The sequence below is a fragment of the Delphinapterus leucas genome, chromosome 4 (assembly GCF_059928025.1).
Source record: "Delphinapterus leucas isolate spDelLeu-1000000601 "Yukka" chromosome 4, BTC_Dleu_Yukka2, whole genome shotgun sequence".
Lineage (NCBI taxonomy): Eukaryota > Metazoa > Chordata > Mammalia > Artiodactyla > Monodontidae > Delphinapterus > Delphinapterus leucas.
The window spans coordinates 72,054,114-72,081,102 of NC_143132.1; the positions used below are offsets into that span (position 1 = coordinate 72,054,114).

Consider the following 26,989-nt stretch of genomic DNA (forward strand, 5'->3'; position numbering starts at 1 on the left):
GCCTCACATTTCCTCATCACCATAATGACCTAAGAAATATTGCTGAACTGGAAAAGAATGGCAGAAAAGCAAATGAACAAATGCTACCTCAAACCTTTGCACAGAAACAATGAAATGAAAGCTATAGTTTTGAATAATTTTTTCCTGGAACAATATTTTTTTCCAAATCAGTTTGACATGGGAAAATCTTAAGAATCAATTAACTCAGGTTAACAACAATTGAAGAACATACATCATTTTCGAGGTACTGGAGAATATAAGACTAAGGATATCTTTTGTTTTATAACAAAGTTTACACAGTCTTACAAAAATTGTTATCCCATTTTTCTGTACAAATCCGCCAGAGAAAATAATTTTATAATATTCATTACTGATTCCACAGGTGAAAACCCAAGTTCTAAAAGGAAATGGTCCTATATTGAGCCAGAAAGCTACAATTAACTGGTCAAAAGCTTATTTTTAAGTATACAAATTTAATAAAATAACTCTCTGCTTCTAGAAAGTAATAGTATTCCAGTTAATTCCTTGCCTATAGTAAGCACATAGATTTGATAAATGGGAGATAAATGAGTAATTATATTGCTTTAACTGAAGAAAAAGTATTTGAGAATGAAGAAAAAAAACACACTCTAGAGAGACAGATTGAAGAGTACATAATCCCTATAATAAAGTAAATTTATTAAGTCTGCCTCAACTACAACACTGACCAAAAAAAAGTATAACGAACTTCCCTGGTGGTCCCATGGCTAAGACTCCACACTCTCAATGCAGGGGGCCCAGGTTCGATCCCTGGTCAGGGAACTAGATCCCACATGTCGCAACTAAAGATCCTGCAAGCCGCAACTAAAGATCCCGCATGCCGCCACAATGATCCCACATGCCGCAACTAAGACCCGGTGCAGCCAAATAAATAAATAAATTTTTTTTTAAAAAAGTATAACACTGAAAAATAATAAAAGTCCAGAATTCAAAAACAATGGAGAGTCATTTGTTATTGTTTTTAAAAATTCATTTATCCACATTCACACTTTCATTCATTCAGATTCATTCATTTGACAAATATTTGAGGATCTATCATGTTTCAGGTACAGTTATAGATGCTGGATTTATAGCAGTTGCCAAAACAAAAAACCCCTGACTTCATGAAGTTTACATTGGGAGAAACCTTATACAAGCAAAAGAAACTGGAAGATGTTGTTAAGAAAGTACTTCTAATATAAATCAAAACTACAATGAGGTACCACCTCACACCAGTCAAAATGGCCACATTAAAAAATCTACAAATCTGGAGAGGCTGTGGAGAAAAGGGAACTCTCCTACACTGTTGGTAGGAAGGTAAACTGGTGCAGCCACTATGGAAGACAGTATGTAGGTTCCTTAAAACACTAAAAATAGGGCTTCCCTGGTGGCGCAGTGGTTGAGAGTCCACCTGCTGATGCAGGGGACGTGGGTTCGTGCCCTGGTCCGGAGCCTGTGCTCCACAACGGAAGAGGCCACAATGGTGAGAGGCCCAAGTACCGCAAAAAAAAAAAAAAAACTAAAAATAGAGCTACCATATGATCCAGCAATCCCACTCCCAGGCATATATCCCAATAAAACTATAATTCAAAAAGATATATGAACCCGTATGTTCATAGCAGCACTATTCACAATAGCCAAGACATGGAAACAAGCTAAATGTCCATCAACAGGTGAATGGATAAAGAAGATGTGGTACATATATACAATGGAATACTACTCAGCCATAAAAAAGAACAAAATAATGCCATTTACAGCAACATGGATGCAACTAGAGATTATCATACTAAGTGAAGTAAGTCTGATACAGAAAGACAAATACCGTATGATACTACTTATATGTGGAATCTAAAATATCACACAAATAACCTAATTTAGGAAACAGGAACAGGCTCACAGACATAGAGAACAGACTTGTGGTTGCCAAGGGGGAGAGCGGGTGAGGGAGGGATGGACTGGGAGTTTGGGATTAACAGATGCAAACTATTATATATAGAATGGATAAACAATAAGGTCCTACTGTATAGCACAGGGAACTATATTTAATATCCTGTGATAAACCATAATAGAAAAGAATATGAAAAAGAATGTATAAATATGTGTAACTGAATCACTTTGCTGTGCAGCAGAAATTAACACATTATAAATCAACTATTCTTCAATTAAATTAAAAAAAAAAGAAATTACTTCTAGAAAGAAGGGCCCCAAAAAAGACACAAATTTCATGTAAAGCAGCAATGTCTGGAGGGAACATAAGAGAATCTTATATAATCTCACTAAGTATACTAGTTATATGAGTCAAGGACGAGAGGTGAGAGTGGGCCATGGGACAAATGATGAACCTTTCCTCTTGGAATTCATTAGGTTGTTCTGAATCAATATTCAAAAGCCATTATAGAGAAACCCAAGAGCAAGTGTGGCTATACCAAATAGAGAGGTATGTGACAGGGTCTATCTGTGATAATGGGAGAACAGTGAGAGAGTAACAGCTCTCCCAGTCCCAAACAGATCAGGAAAGTATGAAAAGAGGATACAGAGGAAAAGATAATTTGCTTGAATAAATATATATGCATAAAGTCAAAAAGGAAATATATTAAAATATGCACAATACTTTCTTATGTAAATGGAAACTACTATTATTTTTCCTTGCTGTTTTTTTCTATAATTTTGCCTAATTTGAATAAAAATATAAGCTATGTATAAAGTTTATTTAGAAAAACTTCATCTTATGTATTTTGTTTCTGAATCAGTTCTTTATATTTTAACTAAAATGTTTTTACTTGCATTTATAGCAAGTACTTTTGAAGTTAACAAAGTACTCTTAGTAGGACTAGGTGCATGTGCAATTGAATGGCAATTTTTATATTTTATTTTTATATTTTATAAACTTATTTTATTTTTGGCTGCATTTCCTCTTTGTTGCTGCATGTGGGCTTTCTCTAGTTGCGGCAAGTGGGGGCTACTCTTCGTTGTGGTGCGCAGCCTTCTCATTAAGGTGGCTTCTCTTGTTGCGGAGCACAAGCTCTAGGCACACAGGCTTCAGTAGTTGTGGCTTGCAGGCTCTAGAGTGCAGGCTCAGTAGTTGTGGAGCATGGGCTTAGTTGTACCGCAGCATGTGGGATCTTCCTGGACCAGGGCTTGAACCTGCATCCCCTGCACTGGCAGGCGGATTCCTAACCACGGCACCACGAGGGAAGCCCTGAATGGCAATTTTAACAAATAAACATGTATTTCTTATGAAAATAAGGAATATTATGGAAATTGTTCTGATTCTTTCTGTACAATATACTCTAGGTTATACCACTCAATCATTTAACAAAGATTTAATGAGGGGCAACTGTGTGCCAGACACCCCTCTATGCACTGTGAATATACAACAATAAATAAAACAAAATTCCTGTGTTCATGGAACTTACATGCTAATGGGAAAGAAGAAAACCTAAGAAATGTTCCCTTGCCCGGGTCAGATTATTCGTCCTAAGTCCCATGCTCACTCAGCTCCAGCTACACTGGTTTCCTTGGCTGTACCAGAAATTTGCCCAAGCTCTTTCCAACACCAGTGCCTATACACTTAACTGTTTTTCTGCTCTTCCCTGATACCCTTCTATGGTTTACATTCCCTCACTTCTTTCAGGTTTCTACTCAAATCTCATTCTTTCAGAAATATATCCTCATCTTCCTATCTGAATCAGTCCTCTCTCATCACAATTATAAAAGTGTGTGAAACCAATGAAATCAACCTTGCTTTTTTCATTTGCCTATAGGAGCACATGCACCTTAATGTCCCCAAACAGAATAGTCCTCTCTTTGTCCTTCCCTTATTCTATTTTATTCTTTCTCCCAGCAACTACTGTAACCTGAAATTTCTCTGTGTCAAACACATACATACAAAAATATATACATATATATACACTAAATATGTTATATAGGTATTGCTTTTTATTTGCTGGTAGTCTGTTTCTCCCTCTAGATTATAAATTTTTTGATGGCAAAGGACTTTGTATAATTTGTTTACCACAACCTCCCTGTGGCAGAAACTGCTTATAGGTAACAAATATCTATTTTTCCCTACTCCTTAATAGAATCTCCAAAGAAAAAGAAATAAAAGGAATACAAATTGGAAAAGAAGAAGTAAAACTGTCACTGTTTGCAGATGACATGATACTATACGTAGAGAATCCTAAAGATGCCACCAGAAAACTACTAGATCTAATCAATGAATTTGGTAAAATTGCAGGATACAAAATTAATGCACAAAAATCTCTTGCATTCCTACACAGTAACGATGAAAAATCTGAAAGAGAAATTAAGGAAACACTCCCATTTACCATTGCAACAAAAAGAATACCTAGGAATAAATCTACCTAGGGAGACAAAAGAACTGTATGCAGAAAACTATCAGACAATGATGAAAGAAATTAAACATGATACAAACAGATGGAGAGATATACCATGTTCTTGGATTGAAAGAATCAATATTGTGAAAATGACTATACTACCCAAAGCAATCTACAGATTCAATGCAATCCCTATCAAATTACCAATGGCATTTTTTACAGAACTAGAACAAAAACTCTTAAAATTTGTATGGAGACAGAAAAGAACCCAAATAACCAAAGCAGTCTTGAGGGAAAAAAACGGAGCTGGAGGAATCAGACTCCCTGACTTCAGACTATACTATAAAGCTACAGTAATCAAGACAATATGGTACGGCACAAAAACAGAAATACAGATCAATGGAACAAAATAGAAAGCCCAGAGATAAACCCACGCACCTATGGTCAACTAATCTATGACAAAGGAGGCAAGGATATACAATGGAGAAAAGACAGTCTCTTCAATAAGTGGTGCTAGGAGAACTGGACAGCTACATGTAAAAGAATGAAATTAGAACACTCCCTAACACCATACACAAAAATAAACTCAAAATGGATTAGAGACATAAATGTAAGACCGGACACTATAAAACTCTTAGAGGAAAACATAGGAAGAACACTCTTTGACATAAATCACAGCAAGATCTTTTTTCATCCACCTCCTAGAGTAATGGAAATAAAAGCAAAAATAAACAAATGGGACCTAATGAAACGTGAAAGCTTTTGCACAGCAAAGGAAACTGTAAGCAAGCCGAAAAGACAACCCTCAGAATGGGAGAAAATATTTGCAAACAAATCAACGGACAAAGGATTAATCTCCGAAATATATAAACAGCTCATGCAGCTCAATATTAAAAAAACAAACAAGCCAATCCAAAAATGGGCAGAAGATCTAAATACACATTTCTCCAAAGAAGACAGACAGACGGCCAAGAAGCACATGAAAAGCTGCTCAACATCACTAATTGTTGAGAAATGCAAATTCAGAGAAATGCAAATCAAAATTACAATGAGGTATCACCTCACACCAGTTAGAATGGGCATCATTGGAAAATCTACAAAAAACAAATGCTGGAGAGGGTGTGGAGAAAAGGGAACCCTCTTGCACTGTTGGTGGGAATGTAAATTGATACAGCCACTATAGAGAACAGTATGGAGGTTCCTTAAAAAACTAAAAATAGAATTACCATATGATCCAGCAATCCCACTACTGGGCATATACCCAGAGAAAACCACAATTCAAAAAGACACATGCACCCCAATGTTCATTGCAGCACTATTTACAATAGCCAGGTCATGGAAGCAACCTAAATGCCCATTGACAGACGAATGGATAAAAAAGATGTGGTACATATATACAATGGAATATTACTCAGCCATAAAAAGGAACAAAACTGGGTCATCTGTTGAGATGTGGATGGATCTAGAGACTGTCATACAGAGTGAAGTAAGTCAGAAAGAGAAAAACAAATATCGTATATTAACGCATATATGTGGAACCTAGAAAAATGGTACAGATGAACCAGTTTTCAGGGCAGAAAATGAGACACAGATGTAGAGAACAAACATATGGACACAAAGCAGGGAAAGCGGTGCGGGGGTGGTGGTGGTTGTGTGATGCATTGGGCGATTGGGATTGACGTGTATACACTGATGTGTACAAAACTGATGAGTAGTAAGAACCTGCTGTATAAAAAAATAAATAAAATTTAAAAATTAAAAAAAAAAAATAGAGGGCTTTCCTGGTGGTGCAGTGGCTGAGAGTCCGCCTGCCGATGCAGGGGACACGGGTTCATGCCCCGGTCCAGGAGGATCCCACATGCCGTGGAGCGGCTGAGCCTGTGAGCCATGGCTGCTGAGCCTGCGGGTCCAGAGCCTGTGCTCCGCAACGGGAGAGGCCACAGCAGTGAGAGGCCCGTGTACCGCAAAAAAAAAAAAAAAATAGAATCTCCAATTTTCAGCTAAGCATCTTGATTTCCTAGTGTCCTCTGCAAGTAGGTGTGGCCACATTGCTAAGTTCTGTTACCAAGTCCAAGCTCGCTCTGCCTGCCGCACGACAGGCCAATAAACCCAGAGATGAGGTGTTGAGGCAAGGGACTTTATTTAGAAAGCCGGTGGACCATGAGGATGGCAGACTAGTGTCTCAAAAGAACCACCTTATCGTGGTTTGGATGCCAGTTTCTTTTATAGAACAGAATGGGGGAGGAGATGAGGAAGTAAAGTAAAAAGGCCGTTAATTTTTGCAAATATCCCCTGGAATGGCCAGCCTTGGGGAGGGGATGTGTTAATTTCTTCTTTCTTGCAGCCATCCACAGGTGGACAGGGTTAGGATGCTTCCCTGAACAAAGGCACTTTGGTTTAGCTTTCAGACAGAGGGGCAGGGTTCCCTGAGGCAGGCCATTATATATAGACAGTATCCTTTTAGTGAGCAAAAGCAGCAGAAAGCAACGGTTAAAGTAAAAGCAACAGATTCAACATGTAGTCAGATTTGGCTCTTCCCTGTTACAATTCTGGTCAATGGAATGTGAGAAGTGATGTGTATTACCTCTAGGTTGTGCCTTTAAAGGGAAAAGGTGTACCCTTCTCGGTCACTCCCTTCCTTCATGCTAACTGAAAAGCAAACATGGTAGTAAGCCACCTTGAATCATGTAGACAAGGGCAAGCAAGACCTTGCAGAATAGGACAGAAAAAACTGCATTCCTAATAACTTCATAGAGCAGAACCATCCTAACAGCATGGACTTCTATCTTGTTTAAGTTAATGTTTGTTTTATTCCTGGTCTCTCTCACACATAGTTAAATCTTTATCCCAATACACATAATCCCCATCCCCTAGAACAAGGCCTTGCAACAGGAGGCCTCACTAAATATTTACTGAATGAACAAGTGAACTAATCAATCTCTCATCTGGTTAGCATGAGCCAGAACCCTTGAACATGGTCTACCTCTAGTTACATTAAGAAATAATAAAGTCTATGAGCTTCCCTGGTGGCACAGTGGTTAAGAATCCACCTGCCAATGCAGGGGACATGGGTTTGAGCCCTGGTCTGGGAAGATCCCACATGCCGTGGAGCAACTAAGCCCATGCGCCACAACTACTGAGCCTGCGCTCTACAGCCTGTGAGCCACAACTACTGAGCCCGTGTGCCACAACTACTGAAGCCCATGCACCTAGAGCAGTGCTCCACAAGAGAAGCCACTGCACCGCAACAAAGATTAGCCCCTGCCTGCAGCAAGGAAGACCCAACGCAGCCAAAAATAAAATAAATTAAATTAAATTTAAAAAAAAAAAGAAAGAAAGAAGGAAGTCTAGTTTCTACACCTATAAAACTGTGGCTCAGATCTATATCTAATTCAAACCTGTGGGTCCTGGCTGAGCAGCCAGACTATTCCTTTAATTTTTAATATTCACCTCTCTAAATTTCAGTGAACTTAATTTTGTATATTACTTCCCTAATTTCTATAAAACTAATGGATATATCATTAGTCATAATGAAATGCCTAGTTTTTCTGGGAATGTTTATATCATTTAAAGGCTTGTAAATGATAAAGTTGAGTATTATCAGTGAAAAAAATGAAGATTGTTGAAAACAACATAGGTCACAAAATTCAAAGAAAAAAGGTGACACAACTTAACAAAATGAATCAAACTTCAGATGACAGTATCAAAAAAGATTCACGGGTTTCCCTGGTGGCACAGTGGTTGAGAGTCCACCTGCCAATGCGGGGGACATGGGTTCGTGCCCCAGTGCGGGAAGATCCCACATGCCACAGAGCGGCTGGGCCCATAAGCTATGGCCGTGGAGCCTGTGCTCCGCAAAGGGAGAGGCCACAGGAGTGAGAGGCCCGTGTACCGCAAAAAAAAAAAAAAAAAGATTCACATTTTCCCTTAATAACAAGCAGCACAGTAACTGCTTTTTATGAGCCCAAAGTGACAAAATTAAATCAAGCTCAGAGTTATTTAGTTAAGCCCCAGAGCAACACAGAAGCTAATGAAAATAGAAAGCACATCAAAACAAACTCAGTTCCTTTTTGTCTTACATATTGTGCTATTCTGTCAATGGTTATATTATCACCAGAACAGTAGAAAGGATAGGCAGTTACCATGTTAAAGATCATGAACGAAAGATGAAGAAAACTGAGGAGACATCTAACCTGACGTCTTTGAGCTGATAAATGAATACCAGACTCCCTGAACTTTATTTACACAACAAAAAGAAACACATTTAATCAAATCTCCATCATCTGGATTTTGTTACACGCGGCCAAACACTTTCAGGTTTTACAATTCAGAAAATTAAAGAATTCAGAAGGAAAAAGCTTACAGTTAAATTTCTTAACCTAAATATTTCATTTAGGCTAGTTTAAGAGTATGTCTAAGGACAAAATTTTTTTTAAAAAACAATCAAAATTCACTTCTAAATATGTAGCTACTAACGTCATTTTTACAGTTATTGTTTGGCCTACTTTATCCTAACAGAAAAGACTTACCTGAAATTTCAGTGATTTACATCTACAGAAATGCTCTTCTGATTCAAAAGAGAGTTAACATGATAGTCAACACACAAAAGCAAGTTGTTTGAACACTTCAACAGAAGAATATTTAAAATCCTAACTAAACGCATTCATTTACCAAATACCGTGTTCCTATTAAATGCTAGAGACTGGGTCCCACGGATCACCAAAATAAAAAGAAACATGGTTCCCCTGCCCTCAGTAAGCTTATAATTTAGCAGACAATCATATAAACCTGCTCCGGAAAGTTTTCCTTTGGCTTCAGCTAAATTAAAACAAGAACTAAGGGAGAACATACTCCGCAACCATAGGGATATTCTTTTAAAACACACTAGGATCCTCATAAAAATATGGGTAAAAGATACCTACAAACAACTCACAAATGGCCAAAACACACACACACACAATATTCTCAGCAGTAAGTAGTAATTAAAAATATATAAACTTTTAAGAAATATAAATCAATGTAACCTTCTAGGTATTTCATACTTACTAAGACGCCAATTCTCTATATGCTGAAAACTTTTTTTTGCTCTTAGAAAGAAAAACGCCACTAAAAATGCAAGAAGATTCATAGCTCAGGCTTAGAATCTCCAACAACTTACTGTTTCAAAGCTGCCTTTATGCATCAAATCAATGGGTGGCCGGAAGAGATCTGCAAGGGTAGTTAGTTTCTTATCTATTGCGCCTCCATTTCTTAATTCCTGTTCTTGCCGAACTGCAACACAGGAGGATGAGAAAGTTTCAATTAGCCATAAAATAAGTCATGAATCTTGCATTAAAAAAAAAATGTATCAGTTGCAAGAACTAACGAACAATGTGCTTGACCTCAAATGCAAATGCAAACATCTAAGGCTGACTCTGAAAAAAAATACAAAGCCAGGTGGGGCGGGAGTCTTAAGACTTGGTGCTCTCTATCCAAAGGTAAGGATAAAAATGGAAATTATGTAAGAGTCACTTATTCAAAATATTTCCTTCACATACTCAAAACTAACTTTAGCACAGGAGAAAACTTTCATCTTCATTTATCTATTTCTGAAACTCATCCTAATTTATCTAGCTACATTCTAGTTGTTTCTAGCTACATTCCCAATCTTGAAAGATTATGGCAGTGAGAGAGAATGACTACTGCTGTCATCTTCTCCTGGAAGGGCACAGGATTCCCTGGGTGACCTGAGTCAGTCTGGATTCCACATCAACTCTCAAGTTACAAGACCTAACTGTGCTTCAATGAGCTCATTATAAATTATTACAAAATCAAATATGGTTCAAGAGTTTCTCATATATTCTCTAAACATAACTGTCTTTTCTCTAGGATTCCATTGCTAAATCAGTATTAAGTCCACTAAAAGGAGAAGGCCAAGACTCTCATTCTTATTCAACAGAAAGATATAAACCTATTCCAAACAACTGTTGCCACAATGTTAATAGTGGCTGCTTTGGGTAGTATGGCCTTTTCTTCTTCTATTTTCCAATCCCTATAATAACCATTTTCATTGTGGTCATTCCTTTAACTGACATATATCAGGATCCTGAGGAAAATCGGTTTTTTATTTTATTATAGTCAGCATTTAAGTGCTCATTCAGAAACAGATTAAGTTTGTAAATTACCATATTTCTCACATTATATCCATCTGCCTTATTCTTCTATAACCAAGTAGGTTAGAATCTGGAACAATTCAGCTCAAGGGGGAGTTAATAACAATCACAGACTGAATTCATAATTTAGTTTTTAAATAAGATGAATCCTCAAAGTTACTAGGCCTAATATTAATCATCTTCTTAAGAAAAAAAATTATATAAAACAAACTAGGATCTTGACCTGAAGGGGAGTGTGTGGGTGCTTTTCCACCTTGTGGTTTTAATCTGTGGGAGAGGAGACAGGGGAGAAAGACAATGAGAGAGGGAGAGGGAGGGAAAAAGAGATGATAAACTGGTTCACAGATACTTACTAGTTTCAGTTTGGAAATCCCGGAAACCATCAAATATTGAACGTGCAGGCCGTCGTCTTTTAGGAGCTATAGGAGGGAAAAATAGAATTGATACAAAAAGTTAAACATTAATTTTGTAACAATTCTAAAAATGTCCTTATCTATAGCAATTTCTTATTTTAAGACACTCAGATTCATAATGGTGCCCTCCTTCAAAATATAAAATACTTTAAAAACCTTCAAGGCATTCATATATAATTAACCATCTTGAGCCCAATCATATTTTACAAAAAAGAAAATTAAGGCCCAGTTAAAAAACTTGGCCAAACTTGTGTAAAAAGACAGGAAGAAAGATTTTGAGGATGACTTCCCATGGCGATGAAGCTACATACATGCTGCAAATACATAATTCAGGTTAGCCTAAATGATCTGCCTACCCTTTAGTATAATACTTGAGTAAGTTCTAAACCATAATATTTAAGAACTACCTCTTAGTAAGTGGATACACATGCAGAATTATAAACACCAAAAAACTGTAATTTTGGAAGAAAATTTTTTCCTACAGTTAACAGAAAAATGAACAGAACCAACGTCCTTTGATACCCTTGTATAGCGTCTATTACCCAGTCCTTAAGTATTGTACAGATAAAGCTGAAAAAGCAATCATCGACACATTATCTTCCTGTATGTTCTTAAACATAAAAATTTTACCAGGTCTTAAATGGGAAAAGAATCTGAAAAAGAATAGATATATGTATATGTATAGCTGAATTACTTTGCTGTACACCTGAAACTAACACAACATTGTAAACCAACTATACTCCAATTAAAAAAAAAGTTATCAGGTCATTTATATACATTACAGTAAATAAGGAAATTTAATGATTCTTTCAATATGGGTAACAGTTGTTCAGTTGGTTTATGGCAAGCCCCACGAGCACTGCCAGCATGTAACCAGATCAGTGCTACACATTAACAGATGATGATTAGACAGAAACTATAAAAGTCTCCCATCCCATGTCAAAGCATCTTCCCAACAGCCTATGTTTGCCATTATATAGGGTAATTCTTTTAATCTAAGAACTACTGAGTAAAAAACAAAACAAAAAAATAACAAAAGAATGCAGAACCACATGTTAAAAAAATCCCACATTTGCTTAAAGCATTATCAGGTCAGTATATCATTTATGCACATATGTGTATCAGTATTTATATTAAAGAATCACAATATTATCTCTAGGAAAAGGAAATTTGGTAAAAATCAGAGACTTCCATATTTTAGCTTTGTACTGAATTTCAAAATTTAAACTGAATTTTACATATAAATTGTTTTATTTAAATAAATTATTATATAAATTTTAAACTTTATTATTTAAACTTATAAAATTTAAATACTGCATTATTTTTCCTCCCTCCCTTTATAAACACGAAGCAAGAAATGTTATTCTTTTCAATCTTGGAACTATTTTTAATCAAGAGTTCCTATCTTAAATGTACATGTTTCTAGCAGCAATAATATTAACTGCTCAAATAATGCTTTCTTAAAACTCATTACCAGATATTACTTAACCATAACAATTAAGAAAGTAAGGTTATCTTAGGATAAGACATAAAACAGCTGCCTAAGAAAGCATATTATTATTGGGGAGGTAGTACATAGTAGATAAAAGGTACTTTTCTCCTACATTTAAACTGCCAAAGGCAGGCCAGTCAATATTCTACATTCCTCTCTCTCTCTCTCTCTCTCTCTCTCACACTCCCCGCCCCCACCCCACCCCCCAATTTAGCCTTTCTCTATTATACACTTGATCTCCTGGAGATTCATACGAGCTCCTCTTATTGCTAGCTTTCCAACCACTCTCTTTTATTTCTTGGGCTCATCACCTGCTCCCATTTGTTTCCCCCTTATATATCCTAAGTCTAACCAAGAATCTCTCCTCAAGCCACAACACCTCTAGCTCTAGGATCATTATTACTCCTGCCTGCCTCTTCAATATGTGGTTTCCTCACTCTTCCAAACCATATGCTATAAGTAAACATCAGTCCTCTGTACTCTCACTCCACTGTCCACATAATAGGAGTGCTGCTCACTGAGGTCAAAGAGACTAAGCTACAAAGAGCTAAAAGAGATTCAAAAAGGAGCTTCATAGTCAGAATAGGGGAGGAACAGAGAACAAAATTTAATGAGCAGAGCGGCACTGTTTCACATTTTCACAAATCTCTGTTAATAACTGGTATAAGAGAAGACACCTGAATTTTTAGATCTGCTTCTGCATTCAATCTGCTGCTATTCCTTTAGTTCGTGTATATGAAGAAAATTAAAATTCAATTTCACACAGACATGTAGTTGTAAAAGGGAAGAGTATTTTAATAGTGTTTTAAGATAATTGTGAACATTCTCCCCTGCTACTACACCAAAGCTCAACCAGTGGTAATTTCTTAAAGGTTGGCTGCAACATGGAATCTGAAATCTTATCAATGAACTTTTCATATTCTGCTCCATTAAAATCCATTAATCTTATGTGCTAGGCAGGCTCTGTGATGGCCCCTGATTATCCCTATCTCCCGGGATTCATAACCTGTGTGTGAACATCTTGAGTATGGGCAGGATCAAATAGAATGTGGCAGAGGTGATGGGAGGTCACTTCCAACAGTTAGGTTACAAAAAGATAGTGGATGGAGCTCTAGTGGTGCAATCTGTTAGCGCACGGTACTTATACAAAAAGATGGTGGCTTCCATCCATCTTGGGCTGCCCTCTCTGGCTCTCTCATTTGCTCTGCAGTAAGGAACTGATGTCTCCAGCCAACCAGCAGCCACGTGAGTAAATTTAGATCTTCCTCTAGTCACGCTCTGAGATGATCGTAGCCCTGGCTGACACCTTGATTATACCCTGTGAGAGACCCTAAACAGAGGCACCCAACTAAGCCACACCTGGATTCCTGACCCACAGAAATGGTGATATAACAAATGTTTGTTTCAGGAAGCTAAATTTTGAAGCGATTTGTTAAACAGCAATAGATATCTAACCTATATTGCATATATAGATACTTACATATAGATCCGAATAGATCTTTCACCTATGCACAATTTTGTAATATTCTGCTTTGGTCATTTGAAAATACCTGTTCACTGAGTTATGCAAATATTCCAAATACTGGCCATTTCATCATATGATATTAAAAATAAAATCACCATCTGTTAATGTCACTGCTAACCTCATCAGAAAGCCTTTAAGTACTGGGAAGCTATCAAGCTCACAATCATGCACATAAACTTTCTAAAATTCTAAGTTCTGCCTGAAAGCCTTTTTTTCTTTTCTTAAATCACTGGCAACAAATAATGTCAGTTGTTTGCCTTGAAGCAGTTAACAGGCTTCGTTCACATTCAAGAAAATGTCTGCCAAATGTTTAAGTCTAAATAACTATAGTTTGTCAGTAATCTTTCAAGGAAAATAATGTTCCATAAAAAAAAGCAGCTAGTTTTGCTTTCAACTCAAACAACTGTACAAGTGTTTCACCTTAAAGTAACCAGAGTACTTCAGTATGCAGAAGTGCTTTATGCACACATCCTATTTCATCAAACAGAATAGTTTAAAAATGTGGATCAAAATCAAATGAAATTAATTTTTATTGCTTTGGCTTTTTTTTTTTAAACTGCAAGTGTGTGTCAGTGAAGAATTCAACAAATAGTAGCAGTTTGGTGCCACTGTCCTGATTCAATTAAGATGCAGCAGTATGACCCATCACTGCTTCTGAATTATCAGCCCAAATGTCAACACAGTGAAAAAGGCAAATAACTTGTTAGTATTATTATGAAAACAGTTTTGATCTTACAGACCCACTGAAAGGGCATCAGGGACTCCCTGACCACACTTTGAGAATCACACTTTAAATCAATACTATCCCTGGGACTTCCCTGGTGGTCCAGTGGTTAAGACTCCGCTCTCCCAACGCAGGGGACCTGGGTTCGATCCCTGGTCAGGGAACTAAGATCCCACATACCACTACTAGAGAGCCCGCATGCCACAACTACTAAGCCCACATGCTCTAGAGCCTGCACGCCACACGAAGACCCAGCGCAGCCAAAATTAATTAATTTTTTAAAAATCGATACTATCCCAAAGAAGAAAATAGTTCTCCAAAAACCTTTTCAAAGTTATAATAAAGTCTAATAATGAAAGTTAGGAATGACTCCCTAACTGTATAAAGTCATTCTCACCCCCCTCACCAAACCAGATGTAGAAGGAAGAAAGTGGAGTTTCAAATGGGAACTCTTTTGCCTCTGTTAAACAGTAAAATAGCACAGAATCCATTTGCTGTAGTCTTCCCCACTCAAAGATCTTGCCTTTATTCCTTGCAATAAAGGAAAGATAAAGCTTCCAAGGGCATTCCTCAGCTCCAAAATCTATAACATTTATATGAAAAAAAAAAAACATGAACAATGCTTTATTACCTCTGGTATATTAAAGGCACAATGACTAGCTAAATTGAACAGTTCAGAAAGCACACATCATATTTCAATATTCAGACCTTATTGTTTTCTTCCTCCCATCTTTATTTCTGAATCTGGAAAGGATATTCTTTATTCCTTTCTACAGTAAACTCCAAAGCTCCCAAGTTAAAAATCAATCTTATAACTCTCAACTGAGTTGCTTTTTCAAATCAAAAGATATGGTTTATGTAATTTTCTTCATCCTTTTCTTACAATTTATTTCTTCTTTTAGTTTACCTACGAAACTTTTTATAGGCCTATTTCTCTGCACTGCTGTTCTCAATATATACAATATACATTTCTATGTCTCTGTCTACCCAACCAAATCATAACTTCATCTGCTGGGGGTTTTTTTTGTTTTTTTAATTTTTTTTTGGCCCATGCTGCATGACATGCGGGATCTTAGTTCCCCAGCCAGGGATTGAACCCGTGCCCATTGCACTGGAAATGCAGAGTCTTAACCACTGGACCGCCAGGGAAGTCCCCTATCTTCTGTTTTTGTTTTTGTTTTTTTTTTGCGGTACGTGGGCCTCTCACTGTGGTGGCCTCTCCCGTTGCGGAGCACAGGCTCCAGACGTGCAGGCTCAGCGGCCATGGCTCACGGGCCCAGCCGCTCCGTGGCATGTGGGATTTTCCCGGACCGGGGCAGGAACCCATGTCCCCTGCATCGACAGGCGGACTCTCAACCACTGCGCCACCAGGGAAGCCCTCTTCTGTTTTTTAATATACCTATTAATGCCTAAAATATCTGGCTCACAAAAGGTAAACAAGTGCTTATTAAAATAAAACTATAAATTTTCTTTAAATTTGATTAAATGTTCCATTTTCTACTATCTTCTCTATGCACCCCAGATTGATATCACAATTTTTTGCATGGATTAGGGATTACTTCCTCCTTTTTTCAATACAAGAACAGCACTTCTAGAAATTAAAAAAGAGTGAAGGTACAGCATATCAAGACAGTAAGGATATGGCACTCAAGTGGGTACCCAAAAAACAAAATATAATCATAGTCTTTTATCTAATGATAGATTTGTTTCCATTTTAAGGCAGCAGTTCTTTTTGCTTATTTTCCTCCTTTTGGCATTCTGCAACAACTATCAACTTTTTCATCTGGCTCACTCCTCGGAAAGAGCCAACTGTGCAACTTTCCTGAGGGGAGTACAGAATTACAAGATAAGAATCAACTCTACTTGAAGTAACAATCTCTGAGCAAGCCTTCATATCTTTTGATAGCTTCATTAAAATCCCGAAGACAACAATAAAGTCAAATAAAGCTAAGGAAAAAAGGTAAACTTACCACCAAACAAAGGTTCTGGTTCCACCAATATTTCCTGCTTTTGAGGAATTGGGGCACGGACTTCCTCTCTATTAAAAAAAAAAAAAAAGTGGAAAATATCCAAATGAAAACTGTTTTCTGCTACCTATTCTTACTGTAACTATTGTGAACACATTCAAATTAACAAATAAAATGAACAACAGATTTAGTGACTTTTAGGAACCACATTAAATTATGATAAATGACTGTCAGATGATTTCCATATAGAGATGAACTGGAATAAAGTACCTGGCACAGATAGTGCAAATGGGTTTACAAAGAAAGAGAACAAACAGAAAAATAAAAAATATTTCTCCTCTCCTCTAAGTTCCCTGCCCTAAATTCTTTAGAAAAAAAAGGAAGATAGGAAATTTACAAACACACACACACACACACACACACACACACAATTCAGGCAAAAAATTAATGGAAAATATGAGCTTAATAAAAGCAATATTACATCAATACTATATCAAATAATAGATAATTAAATCACAGATATATTAAAATAAGCTTAAACAGGCAATTAATTTTATGCTAGTTATGAAGTTGGCTAACAAAGGTAGTACCCTTGAATTATTTATTAAATAGACACTAACATATATAAAACAGAAAAAATACTCTTTTAAAAGCCTAAAAACTCTTCAAAGTTTACCTCCAGAGGGTTTACTAATAATCCATCTCTTCCAGTGAACAATTCTCATTTAAAATATGCTGTAAAAATGGTGTATATCTCTTTATAAATCAGTTTAATTATTTTAGTTTTAACTCAAATACGAAATTCTGCTGATTAATGCTCATAGCAAGTAAGAGTAAGTTTCAAATTTAATATGCTCCCCTTATAATAAATATTAATTTATGTTAGGCCTAATGTTTTTCATTCAGGTGTTTCTAATAGTAATAACTGAGCTTAAGGCCCTGTTTTTGACACCTGAAAGTTGAAACTTCAAAACATACTTTATTTAATACAGTATCAATACTAATTTGTCAACAAAAACTAACATCCTGTAATCAAAGAACAACTAGTTAAACAAAGAAATCTACAATAAGCCAAATGAGTGAAGGATAAAGGATAATTCAAAATTATGTTAAGCACTCTTTCCTACTGGATTTCAGTCACTGCTCACACACAGAACTGCAATACTCTAAAGAAACAGACAATGTGTCTCTAAGAGGAAGCTCTATTAAATCTCTTTCACCAAAGAGAAACAGGCCATTATCTTAGCAAAACTAAAAACTTCAAACACATCTTTTACCTGAATAGATCTTTCCATTATTGGTATAATTCACCTTACTGTGTGTGTGTGTGTGTGTGTGTGCGTGTGTGTACAAAGTTATCTCAATCTAAGGCAATTTAATTACTCAAAAAACAAGCCTTAATCTGATGAAATACATCAATTAGGGTGATGGCTTAATTAGTAGTCCCTATACAGAAAGACTTGATTACTACATATTTGAGGTCATCTATTCCAAGACTGCTAACTACCCAGCAAAATGGAAGAATGGAACAGAAGGTGAACTGTAAAGAAAGAAAATTTTAGTTTAGGAAGTAGGTGCCACTATCAAATGTTAATCAATTAGTAATACAAATAATCTAAGTAAAATTATAATGTAATTCAGCAGGAAAAGACATTCATTAATCAAAACTATTTTCAAGTACAATTAAGAAAACATATTTTAAACAGTGAGGACTGATATGTCCCCAGAAATCAGCTATGAATACCTGTTATTCAAGTGAATGTAAACTAAATCATGTTTTCATATTAATTTCCATTAAAGATTTGAGTTATGTTGGTGGAGAATGGGCTATCAAACTTGAAATACACAGCCAACATCGATAGGAGAAAACTTATATAAAATATAAATAATAACCTCTAGAGTTCACACTTTGTGGGGAAACAATATTACTCTAGAATCTGGAACTAGATAAAAAAAAAAGAGGCAATCATGTCCTGAATGTTTATTTAGCTTTTTAAATCTAATTTAGTAAAAATAAAATCCATGTTTTTGCCTATTCCTATTTAAGGGGATTCTTCTTTTTTAGTATCTCATGTTGTAAACACTGAAGAGTTATAAATGGCTATGAGTATTAAAATCTTATTTAAGGATCTTTGAAATTTTGACTCAAAAATCAATGTTTTTCATTTGACTAAAATTCATCTCCAATATTTTCCAAAGACTACTGGACTTTTGCTTAACAGATATTCATTTCAAACTCTCATTGGTATCAAATGTAAAGGGCAGTAAACACCAAATGTATTTATCATCTGTTACTATGCTCTATATATTACAGTTCTATATGCTGAAGGTGCCTCTAAAGATTAGCAACATGTAGCTATTTAAGGCATAAATTTTCTTCAAAAATTTTTTCATGACAACTCAAAACTCTCCTGGGACAATGTAGGAAAATCCAGAATTGCGAAATCTGAGCTTTATTGGGCTTTCCTTCCATATCTGCTACTTAATTGCTGTATAGCTTGGGGAAATGGCTATCCTTCTGCTTCCTCTGTAAAATGTGGATAATAATGCCACCCTATAGGGTTCTTCTGAGGATTAAATAATGGACTTGACAGTGCTGTAGAGAACTTAAGGCATATAAGTATAAAAATTTTCACCTGACACTTTCAGATACTTTCAACTTTTAATTTGTTCAAAACAGAGAATTAACCTAACATGTAAAAATGTAACTGCTCAATTTTGGCAGGGGGTAGCTCCCAAAAATAAATAATAAATTCATACTCTGTGTGTGGTCTGACAGTGGAGACACTTGCTGAACTGGTACTTGGCTCTTCAGCGATTCCTCCACCATCCAAAAACATAGTGACTGCCATCTCCAGATTATTGTTGCAGGCTTCAAGCATATGTTTCCCTACACTTTCACTTGCACCTGAAATAGTATAAAAACAAGAAAAAAGTTTTAAAAAAGACACCTTCTTACATTCAGTTCACATCAGAATACAGAATTCCAAGCAAATAGTACTTTTCCCTCTCTAGAATGAATGATTTTTAAAACAAAAACTGTTTATTTCTATGCTTGTTGGCTGACTACTGTGAAATATACAGAGCTAGAAAAGAAAGCAGCAGCATTAAAAATAGTAGTCTTCCTTCATAATAAAACAAAAACTAAATAAAGCATTTATTTGCCATTTCTTTATATGGGCCGACTATATATTTGTTAATAAACTAAAAAAGAAAATGAAAAACTATGCTCTAGAAAGTTAGAAATATTTTGTTACAAAGAATGCATTCAGTTACCAATTTCTACTTCTATAAGAAAGGAAACACTTTAATAACAACGGGAGAGAAGGGAGATGGGATTTTTTGTCAGGGAGATGGGATTTTTTGTCAAAGATATAACTAAGTCAAAATTTGGTAAGAAATGTCAATCTTCATCATTTAAAACTGGTCCTATCACACACTCACTTGTACAGTAAAGCAAGCATAATCTGTTTGATGCAATGTAAACTGGTAAAGCCCTTTAACAAATCAATTTTATAACATGTATCAAGAAACATAATGCCTGTTACTTTTTTGACCCAGTAATTTGGGCGTGTGGTCTAAATAAATCTATATAAAGTCTAAATAAATCTACATAAATCTAGTCTAAATAAACCTATATAAAACACATGCATAAACATATCTATACACATGTCCAGTATAGCTTCAGTTAAAACTGAAAAATTATAGATAACATAAATGTCTAATAGTAGTAGAGTCTAAATTGTAAATCTATTTGGTGGGACATTTTGTGGGCATTAAAAAGCATCTCAGGGGCTTTCCCTGGTGGCACTGTGGTTGAGAGTCCGCCTGCCAATGCAGGGGACACGGGTTCGTGCCCTGGTCCGGGAAGATCCCACATGCTGCGGAGCGGCTGGGCCCATGAGCCATGGCCGCTGAGCCTGCGCGTCCGGAGCCTGTGCTCTGCAACGGGAGAGGCCACAACACTGAGAGGCCCGCGTACCACCAAAAAAAAAAAAAAAAAGCATCTCAGGTCACAAGAAACTATATTCAATATCCTGTAATAAACCACAATGAAAAAGAAAAAAAATAAAAAGGGAAAAAAAAAACCATCTTGGGCTTTCCACTTGGGATGACCTTCCTTCTGCCTCAACTGTGTCCTTAAGAGTCCCCTGCAGTGAAGGCTGTGGGTGTGGGTGTGGTTTTTTGTTTGTTTTTTTGGTCTGACAACGCCTTTGTTTTGCTATTGTTCCTGAAAGACAGTTTCACCACTGGATATTCGTTTCTAAGGCTGACAGCTATTTTCTCTCAGTACATTGAAGATAGCATTCCAGTGTCTTCTGTTGCTGCTTCTGAGAAGTAAGTTGCCAGACTAAAGAAAAACATTTTTATACCAATCTGTGGTTTCTCTCTAGTTGCTTTTAAGATCTTCTCTGTCTTTGGTCTTCTGCAGTTTCACTCTATTTCCTGGGGCTGATTTTATTTATCCTCCTTGGGATTCACTGGACTTCCACCATAAGGACTGTTTTCATTTATCAGTTCTGAAAAATTCTCAGACATTTCTATTTAAAAATTACCACACAAGCTTTAAATGATACATTAAACAAGATGGACTTAATTGATATTTATAGGACATTCCATCCAAAAACAACAGCATACACTCTCTTCTCAAGTGCTCATGGAACATTCTCCAGGATAGATCTTATCCTGGGTCACAATTCAAGCCTTGGTAAATTTAAGAAAATTGAAATCGTATCAAGTATCTTTTCCAACCACAATGCTATGAGACTAGATATCAGTTACAGGAAAAAAATCTGTGAAAATTACAAACACATGGAGGCTAAACAGTACACTACTAAATAACCAAGAGATCAATGAGGAAATCAAAAAATACCTAGAAACAAATGACAATGAAAACACAATGACCCAAAACCTATGGGATGCAGCAAAAGCAGTTCTAAGAGGAAGTTTACAGCAATACAATCTTACCTCAAGACACAAGAAACATCTCAGATAAACAACCTAACTTTACACCTAAAGCAATTAGAGAAAAGAAGAACAAAAAACCCCCAAAGTTAGCAGAAGAAAAGAAGTCATAAACATCAGATCAGAAATAAAAGAAAAAGAAATGAAGGAAACAACAGCTAAGATTAATAAAGCTAAAAGCTGGTTCTTTGAGAAGATAAACAAAATTGATAAACCACTAGCCAGACTCATCAAGAAAAAAAGGGAGAAGACTCAAATCAATAGAATTAGAAATAAAAAGAAGTAACAACTGACACTGCAGAAATACAAAGGACCATGAGAGATTACTACAAGCAACTATATGCCAATAAAATGGCCAACCTGGAAGAAATGGACAAATTCTTAGAAAAGCACAACCTTCCGAGACTGGACCAGGAAGAAATAGAAAATATAAACAGACCAATCACAAGCACTGAAGTTGAAACTGTGATTACAAATCTTCCAACAAACAAAAGTCCAGGACCAGATGGATTCACAGGTGAATTCTATCAAACATTTAGAGAAGAGCTAACACCTGTCCTTCTCAAACTCTTCCAAAATATAGCACAGGGAGGAACACTCCCAAACTCATTCTATGAGGCCACCATCACCCTGATACCAAAACCAGACGAAGAGGTCACAGAAAAGAAAACTACAGACCAATATCACTGATGAACACACATGCAAAAATCCTCAACAGAATACTAGCAAACAGAATCTAACAGCACATTAAAAGGATCATACACCATGATTAAATGGGGTTTATCCCAGGAATGCAAGGATTCTTCAATATATGCAAATCAATCAATGTGATAAACCATATTAACAAATTGAAGGAGAAAAACCATATAATCATCTCAATAGATACAGAAAAAGCTTTCAACAAAAGTCAACACCCAGTTATGATAAAAGCCCTCCAGAAAGTAGGCATAGAGGGAACTTACCTCAACATAATAAAGGCCATATATGACAAACCCACAGCCAACATCGTTCTCAATAGTGAAAAACTGAAACCATTTCCACTAAGATCAGGAACAAGACAAGGCTGCCCACTCTCACCACTATTATTCAATATAGTTTTGGAAGTTTTAGCCATAGCAATCAGAGAAGAAAAAGAAATAAAAGGAATCCAAATCAGAAAAGAAGAAGTAAAACTGTCACTGTTTGCAGATGACATGATACTATACAGAGAATCCCGAAGATGCTACTAGAAAACTACTAGAGCCAACCAGTGAATTTGGTAAAGTAGCAGGATATAAAATTAATGCACAGAAATCTCTAGCATTCCTATACACTAATGATGAAAAATCTGAAAGAGAAATTAAGGAAACACTCCCATTTACCACTGGAACAAAAAGAATAAAATACCTAAGAATAAACCTAACTAAGGAGACAAAAGACCTGTATGCAGAAAACTATAAGACACTGAGGAAAGAAATTAAAGATGATACAAACAGATGGAGAGATATACCATGTTCTTAGATTGGAAGAATCAACACTGTGAAAATGACTATACTACCCAAAGCAATCTACAGATTCAATGCAATCCCTATCAAACTACCAATGGCATTTTTCAAAGAACTAGAACAAAAAAATTTCACAGTTTGTATGGAAACACAAAAGACTCCAAATAGCCAAAGCAATCTTGAGAAAGAAAAACGGAGCTAAAGGAATCAGGCTCCCTGCCTTCAAACTATACTACAAAGCTACCGTAATCAAGATAGTATGGTACTGGCACAGAAACAGAAATATAGATCAAGGGAACAGGATAGAAAGCCCAGAGATAAACCCACATGCCTATGGTCACCTTATCTTTGATAAAGGAGGCAAGAATATACAATGGAGAAAAGACAACCTCTTCAGTAAGTGGTGCTGGGAAAATTGGACAGCTACATGTAAGAGAATGAAATTAGAACACTCCCTAACACCATACACAAAAATAAACTCGGGCTTCCCTGGTGGCGCAGTGGTTGAGAGTCTGCCTGCCAATGCAGGGGACACGGGTTCATGTCCCGGTCCGGGAAGATTCCACATGCCGCGGAGCAGCTGGGCCTGTAAGCCATGGCCGCTGGGCCTGCACGTCCGGATCCTGTGCTCCACAACAGGAGAGGCCACAACAGTGAGAGGCCCGCATACCGCAAAAAAAAATAAATAAATGATAAATAAATAAACAAACTCAAAATGGATTAAAGACCTAATGTAAGGCCAGACACTATAAACCTCTTAGAGGAAAACATAGGCAGAACACTCTACAACATACATCACATCAAGATCCTTTTTGACCCACCTCCTAGAAAAATGGAAATAAAAACAAAAATAAACAAATGGAACCTAATGAAACTTAAAAGCTTTTCCACACGAAAGGAAACCATAAACAAGACGAAAAGCCAACTCACAGAATGGGAGAAAATATTTCCAAACGAAGCAACTGACAAAGGATTAATCTCCAAAATATACAGGCAGCTCATGCAGCTCAGTATCAAAAAAATGCAAACAACCCAATCCAAAAATGGGCAGAAGACCTAAAGAGGCATTTCTCCAAAGAAGATATACAGATTGCCAACAAACACATGAAAGGATGCTCAACATCACTAATCATCAGAGAGATGCAAATCAAAACTACAATAAGGTATCACCTCACACGGGTCAGAATGGCCATCATCAAAAAATCTACAAACAATAAATGCTGGAGAGGGTGCGGAGAAAGGGGAATCCTCTTGCACTGCTTGTGGGAATGTAAACTGACACAACCACTATGGAGAACAGTATGGAGGTTCCTTAAAAAACTAAAAATAGAACTATCATATGACCCAGCAACCCCACTACTGGGCATATACCCTGAGAAAACCATAATTCAAAAAGAGTCATGTACCACAATGTTCATTGCAGCTCTATTTACAATAGGCAGGACACGGAACCAACCTAAGTGTCCATCTACAGATGAATGGATAAAGAAGATGTGGCACATATATACAATGGAATATTACTGAGCCATAAAAAGAAACGAAATTGAGTTATATGTAGTGAGGTGGATGCACCTAGAGTCTGTCATACAGAGTGAAGTCAGAAAGAGAAAAACAAATACCGTATGCTGACACATATATATGGAATCTAAAAAAAAACAACTGTTCTGAAGAACCTAGGGGCAGGACAGGAATAAAGATGCAGATGTAGAGAATGGACTTGAGGACACGGGGAAGGGGAAGGTTAAGATGGACACGGGGAAGGGGAAGGTTAAGATGGACACGGGGAAGGGGAAGGTTAAGCTGGGACGAAGTGAGAGAGTGGCATGGACATATATACACTACCAAATGTAAAACAGATAGCTGGTGGGAAGCAGCTGCATAGCACAGGGAAATCAGCTCAGTGCTTTGTGACCACCTAGAGGGGTGGGATAGGGAGGGTGGGAGGGAGACCCAAGAGGGAGGAGATATGTGGATATATGTATACGTATAGCTGATTCACTTTGTTATACTGCGAAAGTAACACACCACTGTAAAGCAGTTATACTCCAATGAAGATGTTAAAAATAAATAAATAAAAAAAAATTGCCTTACTCCTTCATTCACACTTATGTCCTTCTGGAACTCCAATTAGATGTATGTTAGAACTCTTCATTCTATGCTGTGCCAATTTGTTTTTTACCTGTTCATGAGCTTTTAATTTTAGTTAATTTTTTATTACTAGAAGTTCTGGGGTTTTTGTTTCCTAATCTGCCTGGTCAGAGACCCTTACTTCATACTCACATTTCTTTTCATTTCTTCTAATATATTAATCAAACTTACTGGAATTACTAAGACAAAATATAAACTTTCTGCAGTCTCTAGAGGTCACTGTCTCATTTCTGCTGGCTCTTGCTCACTATGCAATGTTTTTTTGTGCACTTTGTGATTTTTTTTTGACTATGATCTCAAGTGGCTTGGAATTTTAATCTGTAGATTTTTGAAGGCTGGGTTGAAGGTACATCCCTCCTAAGAGAAGGTAACTTGAGAGATTTTGTAAGGTACCTGAAGGCACCACCAAACAGAGACTATTTAAAATACATTCTTGGGGCTTCCCTGGTGGTGCAGTGGTTAAGAATCTGCCTACCAATGCAGGGGACATGGGTTCGAGCCCTGGATGTGGGAAGATCCCACATGCCACGGAGCAACTAAGCCCGTGAGCCACAACTACTGAGCCTGCACTCTAGAACCTGCTCGCCACAACTACTGAGCCCATGTGCCACAACTACTGAAGCCCTCGCGCCTAGGGCCCATGCTCCACAAGAGAAGCCACCGCAATGAGAAGCCTGTGCACCACAACGAAGAGTAGCCCTCGCTCGCCGCAACTAGAGAAAGTCTGTGAGCAGCAACGAAGACCCAATGCAGCCAAAAATAATAAATGTTAGTTCTTAAAAAAAATTTCTTTAAATAAAATAAAATACATTCTTGACTTGAAGTTTTATGAAACCACATGGGAAATGTGACCCTGTAAGGACCCTTGTTATAAATTCTCAGTGAAGATTTCTCCTGCCACACCCCAAATGCCAAGGTCCCCGCTTCATGTATGGGAAGGTTCTCCTTTCAGATTCCTCTCCTTAGGAAGGCTGCAAGCTTGTTTCCTGTGGCCTCTGATGCCATCAAAAGAGAAGTTCAAAGCCATCCAGTTCGGGCAGATTCAACCAGGGTGAAAGCTTACTTTAAACCTTGCTAACATCTCATTTCCAATTTCATTTCATTTTTAGCTTCTGAATATTCTTTACTTTCTTGCCAGCCCAATGATGCATTTTGAAAGATTTTTTAAAATATTTTATTCAGGATTTTCCTCACTTGGGAGGGTTATTCATGGTATCTCTCTAGTTTAGTCCTACTGCCAGAAATGAACTGCTGACTCTACTCTTAATTATCTTTCATTTGTTTTCTCTTCTCTATTATTATCTCTAAGACTTTAAAATCAAGTCCTTAATTCTTCTTACCTGGATTACTACAATAGGCTCCTAACTGATCATCATTCTATCTTCCACTTTGCTGCTGAAGTTATGTTCCAAAATACAAGTGTGCTTATAACACACAAATACAAACACACACACACAGTTTAAGTTAATAGCTCTCTGACACCCACAGTATAAATTCCAAAGTTCTTATGATCTGGCGAGTCCTCTGTGATCAGACGTCAGCTTATCTCTCTGGCTTTTCCTCTCCATCCTATGCAATTCAGTACAGTCACACCAAATTACACGCTTGGAAAGTCCTTATTCCCCTTATCTCTCCCTTCGCCTAGTTCATGCATGCTCAAGAATCACCATAAGTGTTACTTTTTTCAATTCCTGTGCTAAGCATTCTCTACACTACCTCCTCCCCACTCACACCACTGTGATACTCTTCTATTACATACATGGA

The 26,989-nt window shown here is 36.9% G+C and overlaps 1 protein-coding gene across 9 annotated transcripts in view; it reads right to left on the minus strand.

Annotated features, from left to right (window-relative positions):
• UBXN7 (UBX domain protein 7) overlaps nucleotides 1–26,989 on the minus strand; it is a 61,984-nt gene that overhangs the window by 22,008 nt on the left and 12,987 nt on the right. For 8 of the 9 annotated variants that reach the window (XM_022568432.2, XM_022568403.2, XM_089910019.1 and 5 more), the window contains 4 exons: nucleotides 19,389–19,536; nucleotides 16,632–16,699; nucleotides 10,861–10,926; nucleotides 9,514–9,626 (listed from right to left, as the gene is read on the minus strand). In XM_022568432.2, the coding sequence (XP_022424140.1) occupies nucleotides 9,514–9,626; nucleotides 10,861–10,926; nucleotides 16,632–16,699; nucleotides 19,389–19,536 (395 nt within the window). Of the gene's footprint in view, nucleotides 1–9,513; nucleotides 9,627–10,860; nucleotides 10,927–16,631; nucleotides 16,700–19,388; nucleotides 19,537–21,001; nucleotides 26,970–26,989 lie in introns of those variants that run through there. The other variant, XM_030760694.2, reaches the window with a different exon arrangement.